This window comes from Littorina saxatilis, linkage group LG11 (assembly GCF_037325665.1).
Source record: "Littorina saxatilis isolate snail1 linkage group LG11, US_GU_Lsax_2.0, whole genome shotgun sequence".
NCBI classification, from domain to species: Eukaryota; Metazoa; Mollusca; class Gastropoda; order Littorinimorpha; family Littorinidae; genus Littorina; species Littorina saxatilis.
This window is the reverse complement of record NC_090255.1, coordinates 18,550,597-18,572,986: the sequence shown is the minus strand read 5'-3', so window position 1 is coordinate 18,572,986 and position 22,390 is coordinate 18,550,597. Positions and strand designations below refer to the sequence as shown.

The 22,390-nt window shown below is 41.5% G+C and overlaps 1 protein-coding gene across 1 annotated transcript in view; it reads right to left on the bottom strand.

Annotated features, from left to right (window-relative positions):
- Positions 1-21,123, bottom strand: part of LOC138979918 (uncharacterized) — a 23,489-nt gene extending 2,366 nt beyond the window's left edge. The window contains exons 1-4 of the mRNA XM_070352692.1: positions 20,071-21,123; positions 18,459-19,552; positions 1,826-1,977; positions 1-22 (exon numbers count right to left, since the gene is read on the bottom strand). The exon at positions 1-22 is cut by the window's left edge and continues 2,366 nt beyond it. Coding sequence (XP_070208793.1) covers positions 1-22; positions 1,826-1,977; positions 18,459-19,552; positions 20,071-21,094 — 2,292 coding nt within the window. The 5' untranslated portion in view covers positions 21,095-21,123. The remainder of the gene's footprint in view (positions 23-1,825; positions 1,978-18,458; positions 19,553-20,070) is intronic.
- Positions 21,124-22,390: the final 1,267 nt, after the last annotated feature.

Below are 22,390 nucleotides of genomic sequence, written 5' to 3'. Positions count from 1 at the left end.
GGACAGGATGTGACCGTGTAGCCTGAAAGGAGACACTACACGTTAGAAATAAGATTCTTTGTTGTCCATGCAATGTAGCCCGAAAGGACACACTACACGTAAGAAATAAGATACGTTGTTGTCCATACAATGAATACAAATGACAGGGTGTGACTGTGTATCCTGAAAGGACACACTACACGTTAGAAATAAGATTCTTTGTTGTCCATACAATGTTTACAAAGGACGGGTTGTGGCCGTGTATCCTGAAAGGACACACTACACGTTAGAAATAAGATTCTTTGTTGTCCATACAATGTTTACAAAGGACGGGTTGTGGCCGTGTAGCCTGAAAGGAGACACTACACGTTAGAAATAAGATTCTTTGTTGTCCATGCAATGTTTACAAAGGACGGGTTGTGGCCGTGTAGCCTGAAAGGAGACACTACACGTTAGAAATAAGATTCTTTGTTGTCCATACAATGTTTACAAAGGACGGGTTGTGGCCGTGTAGCCTGAAAGGAGACACTACACGTTAGAAATAAGATTCTTTGTTGTCCATGCAATGTTTACAAAGGACGGGTTGTGGCCGTGTAGCCTGAAAGGAGACACTACACGTTAGAAATAAGATACTGTGTTGTCTATACAATGTTTACAAAGGACAGGATGTGACCGTGTAGCCTCAAAGGAGACATTGCACGTAAGAAATAAGATACGTTGTTGTCCATGCAATGTTTACAAAGGACAGGATGTGGCCGTGTAGCCTGCAAGGAGACACTACACGTTAAGCGTTATAAATAAGATACTGTGTTGTCTATACAATGTTTACAAAGGACGGGTTGTGGCCGTGTAGCCTGAAAGGAGACATTGCACGTAAGAAATAAGATACGTTGTTGTCTATACAATGTTTACAAAGGACAGGATGTGGCCGTGTAGCCTCAAAGGAGACATTACACGTAAGAAATAAGATACGTTGTTGTCCATGCAATGTTTACAAAGGACAGGATGTGGCCGTGTAGCCTCAAAGGAGACATTGCACGTAAGAAATAAGATACGTTGTTGTCCATGCAATGAATACAAAGGACAGGATGTGACCATGTAGCCTGCAAGGAGACACTACACGTAAGAAATCAAATTCTTTGTTGTCCATGCCATACAAACAACAGACACGATATGACCGTGAAATCTTGACATAAGTATACAAGTAAGACATTAGATTCTTTGCTGTCCGTGCTTTGAGTACAAAGGACAGTGTATGGCCGTGCAGTCTGAATCAAGAAACAAAAATTCTAAGTTATTGGACCGTTTAATTTAAGACACAACAAGAAATGTATATCACGGTACTTTGAACCCAAAGGTCTTTAAATCGGACCGACAAATAAACACTTATGGTACAAATAAGGAACTTAGCTTAGAATATCTTCCATTGTTTCAGTCAATATTTATTTCCAATACTGATTATGCAGTCTGAGATACACATAACACGTGTGACGTCAGACGTAAGATTCCGTATTGTCCTAACAATGTAAAAAAAAAAATTAAAAAAAATTAAAAAAATATGTGTGACCAAACCGCGACAAAAGTTGGGCGCACAACGACGCACTCGTCTTGTTTTGCACAACGACGCACTCATCTTATTTTCCATTTTTAATTCATTTTCAATGCGCGGGCCGTGCGTCGTGTATGTGTGACTGGCGCAGAACATGCGACCCAAAACCCTGGACATAAATCCTTTTTGTGCCCAGTGTATAATAAATATATCAAAATACCCCCCGGGGGGGGGGGGGGGGGGGGGACATCCTTGACTTTATTGTGCCTTGTCGGCCCTAGTGTATTTTGGCTGTACCTGTCAGTGACCAGCACTCGGCCTTGCTGCAGGATGGCCAGACCGTTGTGCATGATGTTCATGGCTCGCTCGACCGTCCCTTCAGCTTTAAGAGACGACATCCCCAGCCAGTCCCACTTCCACATGGTCACGTTGCCTGGTAGCTTCGGCACCTGGAGGATGGAATGATACTTAGTTATAACGATGATAGTGATGGAGGTGATGATAATGTTAATGATAATAATGATGATGACGACGATGATGATGATGATGATGATGATGACGATGACGATGATGATGATGAGGATGAGGAGGAGGAGGAGGAGGAGGAGGAGGAGAAGGAGGAGGATCACTATGGGGATGTTTTGGCGCAGACGTCTTTAGTTAATCCGGAGACGATAAGCTACATGTCATTACAACATGGAGGATGAGAAGAATCTTCTCAAATCAAAAGAAGGGGTACAGGCGCATGCATATGCTTTTAGTGAGTGTTAGCGCCCTCTGAGAGTGCGCTGACAATTTTAGTGCATTGCCATTAGCCAATCAGCTGTTTCAAATCAGTCATGTGTCTCCAGTACTTACTGACAATTATTATTATTTTTATCATCATTATTATTTAAGTTATTGAGACATCCCAGTGCACTAAGGGATTTATAGAGCAAATCGAGAAAATTCAATAATTATTTTCGAGATTTGCTCTATAAATCCCTTAGTGCACTGAGATTGTTTCAATAACGATATTTTTGGTACCGCCAGAGAAAAAAGAAGATACAACACGCACATTTTGCTACGCGCATTTGAATAGGCATAACTGTGTGGTCAGGTCCTAGAAGATCTACTTTTGTGTGGGCTATCTCAAGTGTGTCGTGCTTTCATCACACGCAAACTCTTGTTTTAATTTCTGTTGGTAAATTCCAGTGCAGGGCCGGACCAAATGAGTTGTAAGGGGGGGGGGTCCTCCTTTTGGGGGGGGGGGCAAATCAGCAAAGTGGCGAAGCCACAAGCGCGCGCCTGCTCCGGGGGCATGCTCCCCCGGAACATTTTTGAAAAACGGTTAAAATCTGTGAAATCTGGTGCATTCTGGGCCTTGTTTTGAGGGTTAAGAGTAGCATTGTTTTGGTGCTAAAACTAGTAAAAGTCAAAGCAAGGTACATGCTTTTTCCAGGGGTGGGGTTCCGGAACCCCTGGAACCCCCCCCCCCTGGGTCCGGCCCTGCAGTGTAGCGTTAAGCTAAACAGTGATGATCTTTCAGAGAGACCTCATTTGAACTCAGAGAAAGGACTGTGTTCTTAGTTATTTGCGATTCGAAACCTTCATCGAGCTTCGACGGATTGACTGTGCAGAGTGACTCCCCTTGAATTGGCTAACCCCCAAGGTCGACGGTTAGCACATTTTCAAAATAAATGTGGCATGTTTCTCGTGTGGTATCTTCACTCATCGGGGAGTCTGGTACTAAATATGAACGGTAAGAATGCTCTGAACCCTACACGTATTATATCCCCATCGTTGTTTCGTTCACATTTGCCCAACATGTTAGTTTGCTGAGCGGGGTTTATGTCGTCTCCTAGGCTAGGGCAATCGAACCACTGCAGCATTCCAAAAACAAAAATTGCTCGTCACGTTGCACTGAGTCTGCACGCAGGAGGCAGGCTGGTAATAAGTCTTATATATGGTACAGACGTTCTAAACCCCACACGTTTTCGATTCCGATTGTTCTTGCCTTGAAACCATTCATTTACTGAACTTTGTTTATTTGTTTATTTGTTTGCTTAACGCCCAGCCGACCACGAAGGGCCATATCAGGGCGGTGCTGCTTTGACATATAACGTGCGCCACACACAAGACAGAAGTCGCAGCACAGGCTTCATGTCTCACCCAGTCACATTATTCTGACACCGGACCAACCAGTCCTAGAGCAGCCACTAGATTGCCAATTTTAAAGTCTTAGGTATAACCCGGTCGGGGTTCGAACCCACGACCTCCCGATCACGGGGCGGACGCCTTACCACTAGGCCAACCGTGCCGGTATTTACTGAACTGATGCAATTGTATTTCAGTGTAGTCTGCTACGTATATATTCCAAATGCTGATCTAGCTGGTACGTTATCGGAATAACACTTGTGTTTTGTGTTAGCTGCTGGGAATTGTATACTAACTCATCATTTGGTAATGTGGATAATAAGCTACGGCATAATTATGAGAAGAATCTTCGCAAGTCGAAACTGAAAAATTAGACACAGCGGGTTCTATTTTTAGATCAGTGGCAACTGTGGCACAGGCACATGCAATCTGTCAGAAAAAAACCACTTCTGCTTTAATTGAGAAGCAGGAAATTTATGGTATTTTGGTATTGTGGAGAATATAAGCTACATGTCATTAATTAATTCTGAGGATGAGAGTACAGTCTCGCTTAGGCAAAGGGCGGAAGAATACGCTCTGTGGAAAAGTTAGCACAGTTTTAGCGCATCGCCATTAGCCAATCAACTGGTTCACATCAGTCATGTGACACCAGTACTTACTGACAATTTCACTTATTTTCACTTTGTTTTTGATAAGCTTCTTTAGTTTCCTGGTGTGCTTCAAATAATGATCTCATCAACCCGAAACAGATAAATCTAGAGCATATTTCAATTAGGCTGACTTGTACACTAAGTTGTTTCATGTTATTTTGAAATATAGGAGGCTTTTTACAGTGATTCGTGAAGGTCGCTTCACTGGTCCATATTGGGCGCCCAGGCTCCTAATATGGACCCTTTGTGTTTTTTTCTGTATTTAATTTTTGTTGAATGTCTATCAAAGCTATTTCACTCTAATTAGGCATAACGGTTAAACTAAGAGAGAAGGACTACCAAGCACAAAATGAAACTTCTTCGCAAGAAAACAAGCTAGTTATCAGCAATAAACAAAAAGTGGTCCATATTAAGGGCCCTTCCCCTAGTTAAAGTGTTTATCCAAAGAAAACGGGTGGTGGGGGTGGGTTTTTTTTTTTGGGGGGGGGGGGGGGTAAAAACAGCTGACTGGTTTGTGTCGTGTGTGGTATGTAGACCGGGTCAGGGGTCAAGGTTAGGTCAGATCGCGTGAAGGATTGTGGTATAGATACGGTTATCACCGAGCTGCAGTTCGCCGATTCGGAGAAGACGACTCATGATTTCACATTGTTCGGTTTCGTAGCTCCAGAAAAATAGATAAAGAAGATACCAAAGTAGATTTCCTACAGGTTAATCTGCACAGCGTGTTTCCAGTGTCTGCGCGAGGAAGCCGGCTGTCGAAAGCGCAGTGTCGATCTGGCCATCTGGCAGTCGTGTTCCCGTAAGTAGGCTACAGACAGACAGATCTAGATCTAGTGTCTCGCACGCTTGCACCGTGTCACCTATGCTTACTGTGTGTGTGTATGTGTGACGGAGTGATTGAGTTTGTGTTACTGTTTGTTGATTTCTTATGTGAGCCTTGAAGGCTTCGCCTCTAGTTTTTTCTATAATGACGTTTGTCGCGGTGACTTTGGCATCATAAACAGTGGAAAAATAGGTCCCTGTCAGACTTGCTTGACATGACCTCATTTACATGATATACACACGTGTGATTTGAACGATTATTATCTCACGGGTGTCTCTCTCACGTATGTAGGATAAAATTATTTTCTTCATTGCAATATTTTTTTTTAAATATAACTTCTTTTCGTGCACAGAATAATATGCTTCATGATTTTGTTTTAAAAATTCACACTTTTTTTTACAAAACGTGTCCGAGTGGTGTGTGCACCCTACCTATTTAAAATCATCACAACAAATGCATTTTAGATGCAATTTGAAAAAATAGAATATATTCTGGCCTCTGAAATCACAGAGAATAGTTCCGCATTAAAAACAAATTTTAATCTCAAAAAGTAAAGTAAAAATTGGTTGGTCCATGCTACTATAAGTCTCGGCGAAAGGAAGAATTATTTCTGTTATGAGTGTGAACAGCTCAGATCATGGGTCAATGAAGTGTTGCACAGATGGTCCAAAATAAAGTACAAGATATTGCACTGTAGGTGGTACTACACTGTTGCTTAGTGTCTGTAGGAAGCTACAAGGTAAAAATAGAGAAAGAAAAACACGATTCTTGACTTTAATGGGCTTTTTCTGCTCGTAAACACACATTCTTCTACTCACCACAGCATGCCCCATTATTGAGTTTAGACAAACACATAAAGAAGACGTGGAACTTGCGAAGAAAATGCGAAAAAGTGTTTGTGGGTTATCGTCCTTAGTTACATGCTGGCGGCGAAAACAAAATGGCGGATCGCGTAGGTACCGATCGCGTGCGAGGTGGTGGTGAATTTTGCTCGGCTTTTGGTTGCAAGAACGCCCGTTACAAACAGAGCTGCTTCGGGAAAACTTTCCACAAGTTCCCTAAAGAAGAAAAAAGGTGGGTTGTGCAGTGATTATTTCATCAGGTTTACTTTCTTCAGAATGAGAATGCAATGGCTCGAGTCAACTCACTCAGTAGACTACAGCGTCAGCGAGTACTTACTACTGTGAGTGTGAGTCAGCAGTCAGTACAAAACAACAGTTTACACTTGATGACAAACTACCCGTGGGCATATTTGCCGAATCCTTTATCAAACCTTGCTTACAGGAAAACTACAGTACAAAGGTACATCACTCATCCGTTTTGCGTTTAGGCAGAGCGTTAGATTTAGACTGAAGATCTGATTTAGCTTTTTTTTGTCTTTCCCTTTTGCTTAGTTTAACAATAACATTGTTGGTTTTGTTGTCAAACTAGGTGCAGGATATGCATGGATGCAATTCACAAGGCGAGAGGACTTTGAAAAGCTGCAGCCAGCTGATGTTGAAGGTCTCAAGCTTTGTACTGATCACTTTGAGGCCAACCAGTACAACAATCCTGCAGAGAGGGGATCACTTGTGTGGAATGCTGTCCCGACATTGTTTGCAGTGCCCAATCCACCACCGAAGGTTAGTTATTTATTGGGTTTAAGTTGTTGCAAACCAAAGAAGCACACTATTAAATGCAGGTTGAGTAATGACAAGTTTGAGGCTGATGTAAGAATTGAAAAAACCAGCATTGTTCCCATCAAATAATGCCTGTTTGCATTTAGCGCAAAAAAAATGATAAGGCCAACAAAAAAAAGTAGTTACTTATTTTGGATCGACTTCTTGATTATGATGATATGGTGAACTTATTTTGCCGAAAAACAGCCCCAAATGGCAAAAAAAAGTATAGGGTCGGCGTCAACAACTAAAACGTTTTATGTTTCTGGTCACCCGACCCTACCAATGTTTTCCCGACGACCCTAGACTTTTTTTGTGTGCATTTTCAAAAATAAAAGGGGTATTCAAAAATCGATTGTTTTCCTGTTTTTCGACAAAATAAGTTAAAAAGATGGTTTAAAAAAAATGTTTATAAACAAAATCTCCACCTTTAGTCATGTTAGGCCACAACAAAATCTGTTTAAGGTAACATAGGCCCCCCCAAAATAGGGTCGGTAGGTCGGCTTTTTATTATATTTAGTCAAGTTTTGACTAAATATTTTAACATCGAGGGGGAATCGAAACGAGGGTCGTGGTGTATGTGCGTGCGTGCGTGCGTGTGTGTGTGTGTGTGTGTGTGCGTGTGTGTGTGTGTGTGTGTAGAGCGATTCAGACTAAACTACTGGACCGATCTTTATGAAATTTGACATGAGAGTTCCTGGGTATGAAATCCCCGAACGTTTTTTTCATTTTTTTGATAAATGTCTTTGATGACGTCATATCCGGCTTTTCGTGAAAGTTGAGGCGGCACTGTCACGCCCTCATTTTTCAACCAAATTGGTTGAAATTTTGGTCAAGTAATCTTCGACGAAGCCCGGGGTTCGGTATTGCATTTCAGCTTGGTGGCTTAAAAATTAATTAATGACTTTGGTCATTAAAAATCTGAAAATTGTAAAAAAAATTAAAAATTTATAAAACGATCCAAATTTACGTTTATCTTATTCTCCATCATTTGCTGATTCCAAAAACATATACATATGTTATATTCGGATTAAAAACAAGCTCTGAAAATTAAATATATAAAAATTATTATCAAAATTAAATTGTCCAAATCAATTTAAAAACACTTTCATCTTATTCCTTGTCGGTTCCTGATTCCAAAAACATATAGATATGATATGTTTGGATTAAAAACACGCTCAGAAAGTTAAAACAAAGAGAGGTACAGAAAAGCGTGCTATCCTTCTTAGCGCAACTACTACCCCGCTCTTCTTGTCAATTTCACTGCCTTTGCCATGAGCGGTGGCCTGACGATGCTACGAGTAAAATGGCATTGCGTTTCATTCTGTGAGTTCGACAGCTACTTGACTAAATATTGTGTTTTCGCCTTACGCGACTTGTTTTTGTATTTTAGCCATCTGAATATTTTAATTTTATTTTAATTTAATTTTTCAATTCCCCCAAAAAGTCTAGCGCCGGTGGGAAAAAAAAGGGTAGGTCCGGATACCGTAAACAGATTATTTTTTGTTATGCCTTTCCAGAAACATACACTTTTTTGTGTGGCCTAAGACCAATGCAATGAAACTGGGAGAATTGTTTCATTGTGACTGGGTGTTGGTTGTAAGCTGTGCTAAATTAAAGTTGAGTTTGTCAGTCAAAGAGCTGTGCATTTGCAGGTTGCTAGTGGGAGGAAGCCACCATCGCAAAGGGTAGCTACAAATGAAGCCAGCACCGACCTGTCGCCTGATGCACAAATTGTTCAACCAGGTAAGAGATTTTTTAACCATGAAGAACACCCTGACATCAAACATTTTTTAAACCCATCCATTACATAGTTGATAATTGCTGTATAGGGTGACGGGCGCTGTGGCGGGGTGGTAAGACGTCGGCCTCTTTATCGGAAGGTCGAGGGTTCGAATCCCGGTCGCGGCCGCCTGGTGGGTTAAGTGTGGAGATTTTTTCCGATCTCCCAGGTCAACTTATGTGCAGACCTGCTAGTGACTTATCCCCCTTCATGTGTACACGCAAGCACAAGACCAAGTACGCACGAAAAAGATCCTGTAAACACGAAAATACCCCGCATGCTTCCTCCGAAAGCGGCGTATGGCTGCCTAAATGGCGGGGTAAAAACGGTCATACACGTAAAATTCCACTTGTGCCAAAACACGAGTGTACGTGGGAGTTTCAGCCCACGAACGCAGAAGAAGAAGAAGAAGAAGAAGAAGAAGAAGAAGAAGAAGAAGAAGAAGAAGAAGAAGAAGAAGAAGAAGAAGAAGAAGAAGAAGAAGAAGAAGAAGAAGAAGAAGAAGAAGAAGAAGCTGTAAAGGGTGGATGAAATTGTACGTGTAGTTCCCACACATAAAGATGGGAAACATATCCTGTTAGAGGCATGGTGTGTGAGGAGTTTACCTGGTACTGTTGTCCTAATGGCCTCACCCATTCAGTACGAAACAAGGTCATTTCCATCATTGTTCCACATCGTATCCATAGTTGCTAATACACTTCATTTCTGGCCTGCCTTCCTACGCTATTGTTTATTTTCATTTTGTGATCTAATTACAAGTGTTTTAATTTCTTCCAGGTTATAACTTTTTAAGGTTATGTTCTTTTATGTGTGTTTTCTTTCTTAGATGACATTCAGGCGATCCTGGAGGACATAGGATGTAAAGCATCAAAGTCGTCATCCTCCCCATCCCCTCGTGAAGCGGAACTTCGGCAGAAGGTCAACAAACTGAGGAGCAAGGTTTTCCGATTAGAAAAGAAAACGATGGAACCCCGTGTAAAACGAGCGAGTAAATTAGCCAAGCCTCCCAAGAAATACTGTGTAATAGAACAGTTGTCTCATATATTATCAGGCGAGGCGAGCTATTTTGCCATTTATGCCTGTTACATATTTACCGGTTATCTGCTGCTGTGTCCAATCCTGGCAGAGATGGGAACGCATGTTACCAAGGAGCCGAAGGAGAGTCAATGAGATGAGAGAATGTGATTAACAATTGCCAACTCTCTCCGTACAAAGAGGGTCCAAAGTTGTATCAAAATACAGATGGTAGGCAATTCAAAAAAAAAAAAAAGACAATAGACAAAACATGTACTTCGGCTCATAGAGCATTCTTTAATTTTTGACTCATTAAGTCCATGCTCCTAGAGTCCTTTTCTTAATTTTTAATTGCCTACCATCTATATTTTTATACATTTTCAAAAAGATTCAACAGTCACCTTCCGTTTTTCTTGAACTTGGCTATCCCAGCCTTACCTCAACAATCGATATTCCTTTGATATTTTTGACGTAAAATCAATTTTTACTGTAAAACTCTTCGGCAAGAGGATTGGTCCAAGCAAACGAATAATAACTTGTTCAGATTTTTCCTAATATTTCCGATCAATTGCCAATGGTTTTATTTAGCTAAAAGATTCAAACGGTTTTGTATCTTCCTATTGGTCATACTTATGTGACTCATGGCTATTTTTAAGGGGGGAGTATCATTCCTGGTGTGTTGTTTGTGATGTACCTTTTAGTCTGTTTACAGTAACATAGGCACAAACAAGTCGCGTAAGGCGAAATTACTACATTTAGTCAAGCTGTGGAACTCACAGAATGAAACTGAACGTAGTCCGCCGCTAGTGCAAAAGGCAGTGAAAGTGACGAGCCTGTTTGGTGCGGCAGCGGTTGCGCTGTGCTTCATAGCACGCTTTACTGTACCTCTCTTCGTTTTAACTTTCTGAGCGTGTTTTTAATCCAAACATATCATATCTATATGTTTTTTGAATCAGGAACCGACAAGGAAAACGATGAAATAGTTTTTGAAACGATTTTGGAAATTTAATTTTGATCATAATTTTTCATGTTTTTAATTTTCAGAGCTTGTTTTTAATCCAAATTAACATATTTATATATTTTTGGAATCAGAAAATGATGAAGAATAAGATGAACGTAAATTTGGATCGTTTTATAAAAAATTTTTTTTTTACAATTTTCAGATTTTTAATGACCAAAGTCATTAATTAATTTTTAAGCCACCAAACTGAAATGCAATACCGAAGCCCGGCCTTGGTCGAAGATTGCTTGACCAAAATTTCAATCAATTTGATTGAAAAACGAGGTTGTGACAGTGCCGCCTCAACTTTTACAAAAAGCCGGATATGACGTCATCAAAGACATTTATCGCAAAAAAGAAACAAAAGTCCGGGGAAATCATTCCAAGGAACTCTCATGTCAAATTTCAGAAGGATCAGTCCAGTAGTTTAGTCTGAATCGCTCTACACACACACACACACACACACACACACACGCACACACACACACACACATACACCACGACCCTCGTCTCGATTCCCCCTCTATGTTAAAACATTTAGTCAAAACTTGACTAAATGTAAACAAGTCGCGTAAGGCGAAATTACTACATTTAGTCAAGCTGTGGAACTCACAGAATGAAACTGAACGTAGTCCGCCGCTAGTGCAAAAGGCAGTGAAAGTGACGAGCCTGTTTGGCGCGGTAGCGGTTGCGCTGTGCTTCATAGCACGCTTTACTGTACCTCTCTTCGTTTTAACTTTCTGAGCGTGTTTTTAATCCAAACATATCATATCTATATGTTTTTAGAATCAGGAACCGACAAGGAATAAGATGAAATTGTTTTTAAATCGATTTCGGAAAGTTAATTTTGATCATAAGTTTTATATTTTTAATTTTCAGAGCTTGTTTTTAATCCAAATATAACATATTTATATGTTTTTGGAATCAGAACATGATAAAAAATAAGATGAACGTAAATTTGGATCGTTTTATTAAAAATTTTTTTTTTTACAATTTTCAGATTTTTAATGACCAAAGTCATTAATTAATTTTTAAGCCACCAAGCTGAAATGCAATACCGAAGTCCGGCCTTTGTCGAAGATTGCTTGGCCAAAATTTCAATCAATTTGATTGAAAAATAAGGGTGTGACAGTGCCGCCTCAACTTTTACAAAAAGCCGGATATGACGTCATCAAAAGCATTTATCGAAAAAAAGAAAAAAAACGTCCGGGGATATCATTCCCAGAAATTCTCATGTAAAATTTCATAAAGATTGGTCTAGTAGTTTAGTCTGAATCGCTCTACACACACACACGACACACACGCACACACACACACACATACACCACACCCGCGTCTCGATTCCCCCCCGACGTTAAAACATTTAGTCAAAACTTGACTAAATGTAAAAAGAGGGCCGGTAGGTCGGCTTTTCTTAAAAAGATTGCATAACCATCTTTTTAACTTATTTTGCAAAAAAACAGGAACCAAATTGATTTTTTTTCTTTTTTACATTTAGTCAAGTTTTGACTAAATGTTTTAACGTAGAGGGGGAAATCGAGACGAGGGCCGTGGTGTATGTGTGTGTCATATAAAATATGACGTCATCAAACTGTCCTATCAATAAACGGAGAAACCCTCCATGAGAAAATCCCCTCAAAAATATCCGTATCAAATTTCATAAAGATCCACTCAGTAGTTTTTGAAATATGATCTGCAGTGTGAGAAAAAAAAGTCTAAACAATCTCACGCCCATAACTCTGTGACAGGAAACTCATTTGGTCGTGTTCTGCCGATACTATAATGTTTTTCTTTCTTAAAACACACTATAAAAGTAGCCCTTCCCAATGTCTATGCTAAAAATGACTGGTCTGTGTTGTCAATAATTTTTTGCGAGAATGTGATCTATCTCTTTGTCGCAAAGACCGTGTGACACGAAAGTTCTTTGCGGAAGAAAAGTCTGCTGAGTGCAATTCGTTTCAGAAGATAGTTGGTTAAAACAGTTTATCACTCAGACACACAAAGGAACACTATAACTTTATTATTCAGGCCTCATTTACTTTCCTTTGTCATGTATGAAAGTACTGGCCTTGGTTGAAGAAAGTGACCTGTCGCTGTGCAACAAATTGGTCGCCATTTTCAGCCGTGTTTTGTGAATAAAACGTGTTTATTACCCACACATACACAACGATGCTGTTGGTTCTTTTCATTTCCTTATTGTTTGTTTCATGCTTAGCAGTTTAGTATGCCTTTTTTCCTTCTCAATTTAATGGATGGCTATAAAAAATAAGCATTTAAATGTGAAGGTGTTAATATTACCCATGATCTGAGCCGTTCACGAGTACTTTATGTCCAGACATTGTGTGTGATGACGAAGGACAATTGTAAAAGATAGTATGTGGGTTCATTTTGGCATACCGCACACTGCTATTAGCCTCAGAACGTGTTCACGGGAAATATTGATTACTATTTGGCGGAAGATGTGAACTGACAAACCGCATGAAGTTTCGTTTGGCTGGCCACACTAAAGGTAGGCCTATGTGTGGGCATCTGTGAGATATTTATGGGAAGCTCCTGGCTGTTTATATCGTAATCTGCGACAAAACGACAAATCTTTGCTCGCCATACTGTGACTTAGGCACTCCATCTTTCAGAGACATTACAGCAAATTAGCTTAGATCGACATTAGTCATAAATAAAATAAAGAAAAAACACAACTTGTCCCTATTAGGAGCCTGGGCGCCTCATACGGACCAGTGAAGAGGCCTTCAAGAATCACTGTAAAAAGCCCCCCTTTACTTCAAAATAACATGCTACAACTTAATATGCAAGTCAGACTAAATCAACTATGCTTCAGATTTATATTCAAAAAACAAGAAAGATAGGTTGTTGGAACGTTTGTTATTGGCAAAACAATACATTCACAGATATTCACAGTCAGGAAGCCGAGCGAATGAAATAATGAAATAATGTTTACAGTGATTCTTGAAGGCCTCTTTTTACATTTAGTCAAGTTTCGACTAAATGTTTTAACATAGAGGGGGAATCGAGACGAGGGTCCTGGTGTGTGTGTGTGTGTGTGTGTGTGTGTGTGTGTGTGTGTGTGTGTGTGTGAGGTGTGTGTGTGTAGAGCGATTCAGACTAAACTACTGGACCGATCTTTATGAAATTTGACATGAGAGTTCCTGGGTATGATATCCCCGGAATTGTTTTCTCACTTTTTCGATAAATACCTTTGATGACGTCATATTACACTTTTTGTAAAAGTTGAGGCGGCACTGTCACACCCTCATTTGTTAATCAAAATGATTGACATTTTGACAAAGCAATCTTCGACAAAGGCCGGACTTTGGTATTGCATTTCAGCTTGGTGGCCTTAAAACTAATAAATGAGTTTGGTCATTAAAAATCGGAAACTTGTAAATAAAATAAAATAAATTATTTATTAAACGATTCAAAATCAATTTCATCTTATTCTTCGTCATTTTCTTATTCCAAAAACATATACATATGTTATATTTGGATTACAAACAAGCTCTGAAAATTAAAAATATAAAAAATTATGATTACAATTAATTTTCTGAAATCGATTTCAAAACAATTTCATCTTATTCCTTGTCGGTTCCTGATTCCAAAAACATATAGATATGATATGTTTGGATTAAAAACAAACTCAGTAAGCTAAAAAGAATAGAGATACAGAAAAGCGTGTTATCCTGCTCAGCGCGACCACTAACCGCACTATCCTGGCTTGTCGATTTCACTGCCTTTGCCACGAGCGGTGGACTGACGAATCTACGAGTATGCGGTCTTGGTGAAAAAAGCAGTGCGTTCAGTTTCATTCTGTGAGTTCGACAGCTTGACTAAATGTTGTTATTTCGCCTTACGCGACTTGTTTTTTCATTCGCTCAGCTTCCTGACGAGTGGACGTAAACTGATAGAACTATCAAGATAAGTTTTGTGTGAATATTTGTTTGTCTGTTCACTTAAAAGACCGTTGGGTCGAAATATCTGGGAATGTATTGTTTTGTCAATAACAAACGTTTCAACAACCTACCTTTCTTGTTTTTTTGATTCTGAATTTTGGAACGTTGGCAGTCTCTTTGTTTTTGGATTTATTTTTTCAGATTTATATGTTTCGGTTCGACAAAGACAACAGGAAACTAAGACAACTTATAACAAGTCGCGTAAGGCGAAAATACAATATTTAGTCAAGTAGCTGTCGAACTCACAGAATGAAACTGAACGCAATGCCATTTTTCAGCAAGAACCTATACTCGTAGCATCGTCAGTCCACCGCTCATGGCAAAGGCAGTGAAATTGACAAGAAGAGCGGGGTAGTAGTTGCGCTAAGAAGGATAGCACGCTTTTCTGTACCTCTCTTTGTTTTAACTTTCTGAGCGTGTTTTTAATCCAAACATATCATATCTATATGTTTTTGGAATCAGGAACCGACAAGGAATAAGATGAAAGTGTTTTTAAATTGATTTCGACAATTTAATTTTGATAATAATTTTTATATATTTAATTTTCGGAGCTTGTTTTTAATCCGAATATAACATATTTATATGTTTTTGGAATCAGCAAATGATGGAGAATAAGATAAACGTAAATTTGGATCGTTTTTAAATTTTTATTTTTTTTTACAATTTTCAGATTTTTAATGACCAAAGTCATTAATTAATTTTTAAGCCACCAAGCTAAAATGCAATATCAAAATCCGGGCTTCGTCGGAGATTACTTGACCAAAATTTCAACCAATTTGGTTGAAAAATGAGGGCGTGACAGTGCCGCCTCAACTTTCACGAAAAGCCGGATATGACGTCATCAAAGACATTTATCAAAAAAATGAAAAAAATGTTCGGGGATTTCATACCCAGAAACTCTCATGTCAAATTTCATAAAGATCGGTCCAGTAGTTTAGTCTGAATCGCTCTACACACACACACACACACACAGACACACATACACACAGACACACACACGCACATACACCACGACCCTCGTTTCGATTCCCCCTCGATGTTAAAATATTTAGTCAAAACTTGACTAAATATAAACAAGTCGCGTAAGGCGAAAATACAATATTTAGTCAAGTAGCTGTCGAACTCACAGAATGAAACGCAATGCCATTTTACTCGTAGCATCGTCAGGCCACCGCTCATGGCAAAGGCAGTGAAATTGACAAGAAGAGCGGGGTAGTAGTTGCGCTAAGAAGGATAGCACGCTTTTCTGTACCTCTCTTTGTTTTAACTTTCTGAGCGTGTTTTTAATCCAAACATATCATATCTATATGTTTTTGGAATCAGGAACCGGGAACGTCCCACTAGTCCGAGGGTTCACTAGTCCGAGGGTTCACTAGTCCGAGGGTTCACTAGTCCGAGGGTTTACTATAGACGCTTGATTTTTCCAGTTCGTCCCACTAGTCCGAGGGTTCACTAGTCCGAGGGTTCACTAGTCCGAGGGTTCACTAGTCCGAGGGTTTACTATAGACGCTTGATTTTCCAGTTATTATACCGCCCCTTAAAAGGCGGTATATAGGTTTCACTGTGTCTGTCTGTGAGTGTGTGTGTGTGTGTGTGTGTGTGTGCGTGTGTGTGTGTGTGTGTATGTGTGTGTGTGTGTGTGTGTATGTGTCCGCAAATAGATATCCGATTTCAATGAAATTATGTGTGAGGCTGTAGTACAACCCAGGCTCGATCCTCTCCATAATTCAGGTCGGTGGGATAACTAATTGACCCTCACGGGCAAAAGGAAACCCGAGGTGCTATGACTAAAAATTGTAGGCAGTTCGATCACGTAATTGTCCAGTCGGGGCGGTATTCTGATAAATTCAATATCCTTTCTTCAGTCAAAATATAAATAACTAAGTTTTTTTGGGGAAATAGTCTGAGATTTCTTCAGTCAAAATATAAAACACCACATCTTTTTGAATGAAAACAACTCAGTGTTTTTATGAGAATATTCTTCGATTTGGTTCCCACAGCAGTCAAAAACACACGCACGCACGCACACGCACATCCACGCACACATACACACACAAAATAAAAACAAATCAAATTGAATATCCTTTGTTCAAGCGTCTATAGTGAACCCTCGGACTAGTGAACCCTCGGCTAGTGGACCCTCGGACTAGTGAACCCTCGGACTAGTGAACCCTCGGACTAGTGGACCCTCGGACTAGTGAACCCTCGGACTAGTGAACCCTCGGACTAGTGAACCCCTCTCCAGGAACAAGATGAAAGTGTTTTTAAATTGATTTGGACAATTTAATTTTGATAATAATTTTTATATATTTAATTTTCAGAGCTTGTTTTTAATCCAAATATAACATATTTATATGTTTTTGGAATCAGCAAATGATGGAGAATAAGATAAACGTAAATTTGGATCGTTTTATAAATTTTTATTTTTTTTTACAATTTTCAGATTTTTAATGACCAAAGTTATTAATTAATTTTTAAGCCACCAAGCTGAAATGCAATACCGAAGTCCGGGCTTCGTCGAAGATTACTTGACCAAAATTTCAACCAATTTGGTTGAAAAATGAGGGCGTGACAGTGCCGCCTCAACTTTCACGAAAAGCCGGATATGACGTCATCAAAGACATTTATCAAAAAAATGAAAAAAACGTTCGGGGATTTCATACCCAGGAACTCTCATGTCAAATTTCATAAAGATCGGTCCAGTAGTTTAGTCTGAATCGCTCTACACACACACACACACACACACACACACACACACAGAGACAGACACACACACGCACATACACCACGACCCTCGTTTCGATTCCCCCTCGATGTTAAAATATTTTATCATTTATCAAAAAAATGAAAAAAACGTTCGGGGATTTCATACCCAGGAACTCTCATGTCAAATTTCATAAAGATCGGTCCAGTAGTTTAGTCTGAATCGCTCTACACACACACACACACACACACACACACACACACACACAGACACACACACAGACACACGCACATACACCACGACCCTCGTTTCGATTCCCCCTCGATGTTAAAATATTTAGTCAAAACTTGACTAAATATAAAAACGAGAAAGAAAATCATTGAAATTGTCAGTAAGTACTGGTGTCACATGACTGATGTGAAACAGTTAATGAGCGCTTTTGTGGTGATACGCGAGACAACTCCTGTGATCTTGCTGCAAGGTGGCGCTAGTTACCAGCCGAAAGAAAGAAGGGGCATAACCTCACCAGAACCGACCATTGTCTGTTTACCGTATAAAATGTACGACTGTTACCAAACCGATATGCTATTTGGGACCAATGCAATTTTTGTTTCCTTTCTTGTATGATCTTGCCGCGAGGTGGCGCCAGTTACCAGCCAAAAGAAAAAGGGGGCCATAACTTAACCAGAACCGCCCATTTGCTACTGGCAATGTGCTGAAAACTGTTAGCGCACTCTTGGGTTACCCAGGCAGCGTATTCATGCGCCTATGCCACAGTGAGGCTGTGCATCTTCCTTCGATTTGAGAAGATTCTTCTTATCCCGGCTCCGTGTTGATGACATGTAGCTTATTATTCTCAACATTACCAAATGGTGCTTGACCCTCAAATTCCCTGCGGCTTAAAGCAGAAGTCTTTTTCTGACAGATTTCGAGCTAGACCATGCAGCATTTTGAAGTCGACTGGTTCGATTGACTGTCCTGCGTAAATGTAGCAGACGACAGCGTCAGTTCAGTACTGAAATGAACGGTTTTCACATATTTCAGGACAACAACGAAGTAAATAGAAAACGCAAAGCCCCCCCCCCCCACACACACACACACACACCCACACACACCACCCCCACAAACACACACATAACCCACACACACACACACACAAACCCACACACACACACACACACACAGTACAACTACAACCTTCCCAAGCAGTGGGTTCTCTCCGTCTCCTCGGCGTTGCCAGATGACGTCATAGTAGGGCGGGGCGAAGCGGGTCAGGTGACCTAACTGAATGGCCATGTCGGGAGTGAGCACGATGTGGGTACCGTTGGCAAAGAGTCGCCGCGCGATGTGCAGAGACAGACGGTCTCGCATCAGGAGTGTCAGGTTCGGGTTACAGCAGTAGTTCTTCAAGGCAAAGTTGAAATGATCCTGGTTTGCGTACATGTAGATGCTCTGCGAGAACAGCACGGTCTTGTAGCCTGGGAACAGCTTCAGCGCTTTGTCTCGGCACCAGTCGCTGAAAGAGTAGCCGAAGATGTTGCCTCCCCCGTGCATCAGCACCACCACCTCGTCCATGCTGTGCTGCTGAGCCAGTTTCAGTGCGTGCTGGAAGTTTATATCATTGCAGGCCGCGATGTTGACTAAAAAGAGAATCTCGATACCCATGTTTTCCAGCAAAATCAGCTCCCCTATGGTGATGGCGGCGTCTCCTTTGTTTTCGTGCGAAGCCAGATCAAAGACCACTGCGTACTTCTTGCCTCGGAATAGCTCGGAGAACAGTTTGTCGTGGAGACGCTTGGTTTCGGTTATCACCTCCTGAGTGGTCGTCAGGTAGGGCGACAAACCGTCCGTGTCGAAAGGCGTGGTCAGTAAATTGTCCCTGGACACAAACTCCTCCACCTCCTCGGCCGCCTTGCGGTCCGGCTGATACACTATGCGTCCGGCAATCAGGGGTTTCCCGTCCGTCCAGTTCACGTGCCCGAAACGGAGATTTTGCGCGTAGTTTGTCTCGGACTTGTTCGGGAACTTGGGATCAGACCACAAGACTGGTGAAACGAACTCTGTTCTTCCAAGCGTCGATTTGAATCCCTGCGGGTTGTTTCGTAAAAGAGGCGCTTCTTGCAGTTCTCTTTGTTTCTGGATCAGTTGGAATCTAGACATCTGTGTCATCACCAGCGGCTGTTCTGACGTCAAACAGACGACGAAGACGAAGACGAGGAGAACGAGTAGGCGGCCGAGAAGACTTTCCCGCTCCCTGTAGGTCTTAGGACGGCCCGGAGTGGTGGCCGTGTCTGAAAGCAGTGAAATGATGACAGATTATTATGCCGTGACTGAAAGCAGTGAATTGATGACAGATTATTATGCCGTGACTGAAAGCAGTGAATTGATGACAGATTATCCCCGAGTACGCTAGTACAAGGGTCCAGCAGACTTTAATTGTGTGGTCGGTTTGTCAATCCTGAATTGAATAAGTACACTCAGGTAAACATTTTGGGATAGTCGCTTTGTATTTTTACACTTAGTCACATTTTGATATCTAGACAAAAATTACTTGAGATGACGTTGAACGCGATTAAGATTCTTCCAGAAAGGAGTCGCGCGAGACAAGTCAACCAACCAATCACTCAACCCACAGTCATCGGTGTTTAAAGATAGACGTTCTTTACCGTTCTTCTGTAAATTCCTTAGAATCCTAGTTCGGAAATAAATGTATATCAGGTAAACAACAATGTCGTCTGCACAGTAACTTATTAGAAAATAAAACGTGAGCTGAATGTTAATAATACCCTAGCCAAGAACAAAGGCCAACCTGTTTCACTGACGCTTCCTTCGAGGTCATGAGGTGTTGACGTCACGGAAGTGTCCACAGCCGGTGACGTCATAATCTTCTCTCTGCTGTACATAAGCAGTCCCACAGTGCACAGCGCTAGCCCCGCCCAGTTCCACATGGAGGCCGAGCGCCGCCCTGCCACGTGCAGCAGCACAACAACCAGCACGCGCTTCACGATGTTCAAAATGGCGTGGCTCACCACCGACATGTAACGAAGCACCACATTGGTCGAGACGTAGGAGTAGGTCACATGACAGACGCCGGAAGCCAAAGAAAGCAGGAGAAAATAGTCCTGCGGCGCGTGCGATGAAGCCACGGCAGCGTCAGTGAGGACGAAGATCCGCGTGATCAGGACGAGGCCCGCGGTAGCAGCGGCGAAGGCGGCGAGGGCTCGCCGGGAACGGAGCCGACTTCTGCCGGGGCTGGCTCCGTGGTTGAGCTTCAGGGCCACGTTGCGGACGCCCAGCGTGACGTTGGACAGCAGCGCCATCAGCACGGCGCGCGAGGTCTCGCTGCTGGACAGCGGGTTGCCCACGTACAGCATGGCGCCCACCACCACCACCACCATGCCCACCACGCCCTCCGCCCCCATCGCCGTCTTCAGCACCAGGCGCTGCAGCAAGGCTGACGTCACGGGCTCCAGCATCTTGATGGCCATGGCGGAGGACGCGAAGGTCAAGGCCAGGCTGGTGTTGGTGGCCCACGTGGCCAGGAAGTGGGACGCCGCCATGACGTAGAACAGCGGACCTCTCAATGACGTCAGCCGGACGGTGGCGCAGCAGCACAGCGTCTGGACCAGCGTCAGGCCCAGCGGGATGACGACAGCGGTGATTGACGTCATGTCTGTGACGTAGGGTGACATGGCCAGCTTGGCCGACTTGTGACAGAGGAAGGAGGCCAGCGTCCACACGGAGAAGACGGCAAGCGCGGTCAAGGTCGGTAGTGTCGTCATGGTTCCCTGGGGGAGAGAGGAGCAGCACGTGATCAACAGCGAGAACACCATGAGACACTGGCTGAGAGAGAGAGAGTGAGAGAGAGAGAGAGAGGCAGACAAACAGATACAGAAAGAGAGAGACAGAGACACAGAGACAGAGATAGACACAGCCAGACAGACAGACAGACTCAGATGGTTGTAAAGACAGTCGGTGCCTTCATGATTTCCTTATTGCGTAACTAGCAGCATTGTCAAGGAATTTAGATGATGTTTGCTTTAATTTCCGCGTACGGGGATTCTACATTCATACACTCATTTACACATTTCTACACACACAGTCACACACAGACATACTAGATGGTGACAACACGCACTCGAACAACAGACACGGCACACAAAATATGAACATTTTAAACATTTCGCTATTAACTCAAATCAAAACATAGTCATCATACAAATACCTATGTTATAACAAAATAGGGGAATGGCCCCTAATATGGACCACTTTTTGTTTATTGCTGATAACTAGCTTGTTTTCTTGCGAAGAAGTTTCATTTTGTGTTTGGTAGTCCTTCTCTCTTATGTTAACCGTTAGGCCTAATTAGAGTGAAATAGCTGTGATAGACACTCAGCAAAAATTAAATACAGAAAAAAACACAAATGGTCCATATTAGGAGCCTGGGCGCCCAATATGGACCAGTGAAGCGGCCTTCACGAATCACTGTAAAAAGCCCCCTATACTTCAATATAACATGATACAACTTAGTGTGCAAGTCAGACTAATTCAAATATGCTTTAGATTTAGCTGTTTCAGGTTAGCATTATTTGAAGCACACCAGGAAACTAAAGAAGCTTATCAAAAACAGAGTGAAAATAAGTGAAATTATCAACTTCCACAAACAAAAGACTTTGTTATATTTTTTTGAAATCTCGAGGGCTAGTTACAGGTTATTTTCAGCAAGCTTCTTAATGAATTAATTAAAATTGCCTTTAGGTTTTATTTTCTTCGATTTGTTGAAGGTGGTCCATATTAGGGGACTCACACATACTTTGAGGTTTTGCTATTATTTTTTGTTTGCAGTAGAAACTCGGGGTACACACTGCTAAAATGTAACAAATACGGTCTTAGCTGTCATATATAGCCATTTTTGTGTGATAAAAGCTTTGGCTGTGGACAGAAACGAGTTCGTTTTAGGCGGCAAATTTAGAGTGAACGCTGCCAAAAGTTAAAAAAAAGGGAAAAAAAGCCTAATGGTTTTGAGGTTTGTGTTTCTTTTTTTTTCTTTCTTTTTTTCTTTTGTGTAGCACTAACGAAATCTCAAAACAACATAATTTCCAAAAATAATTTCCAGTGTTAATCGTGAA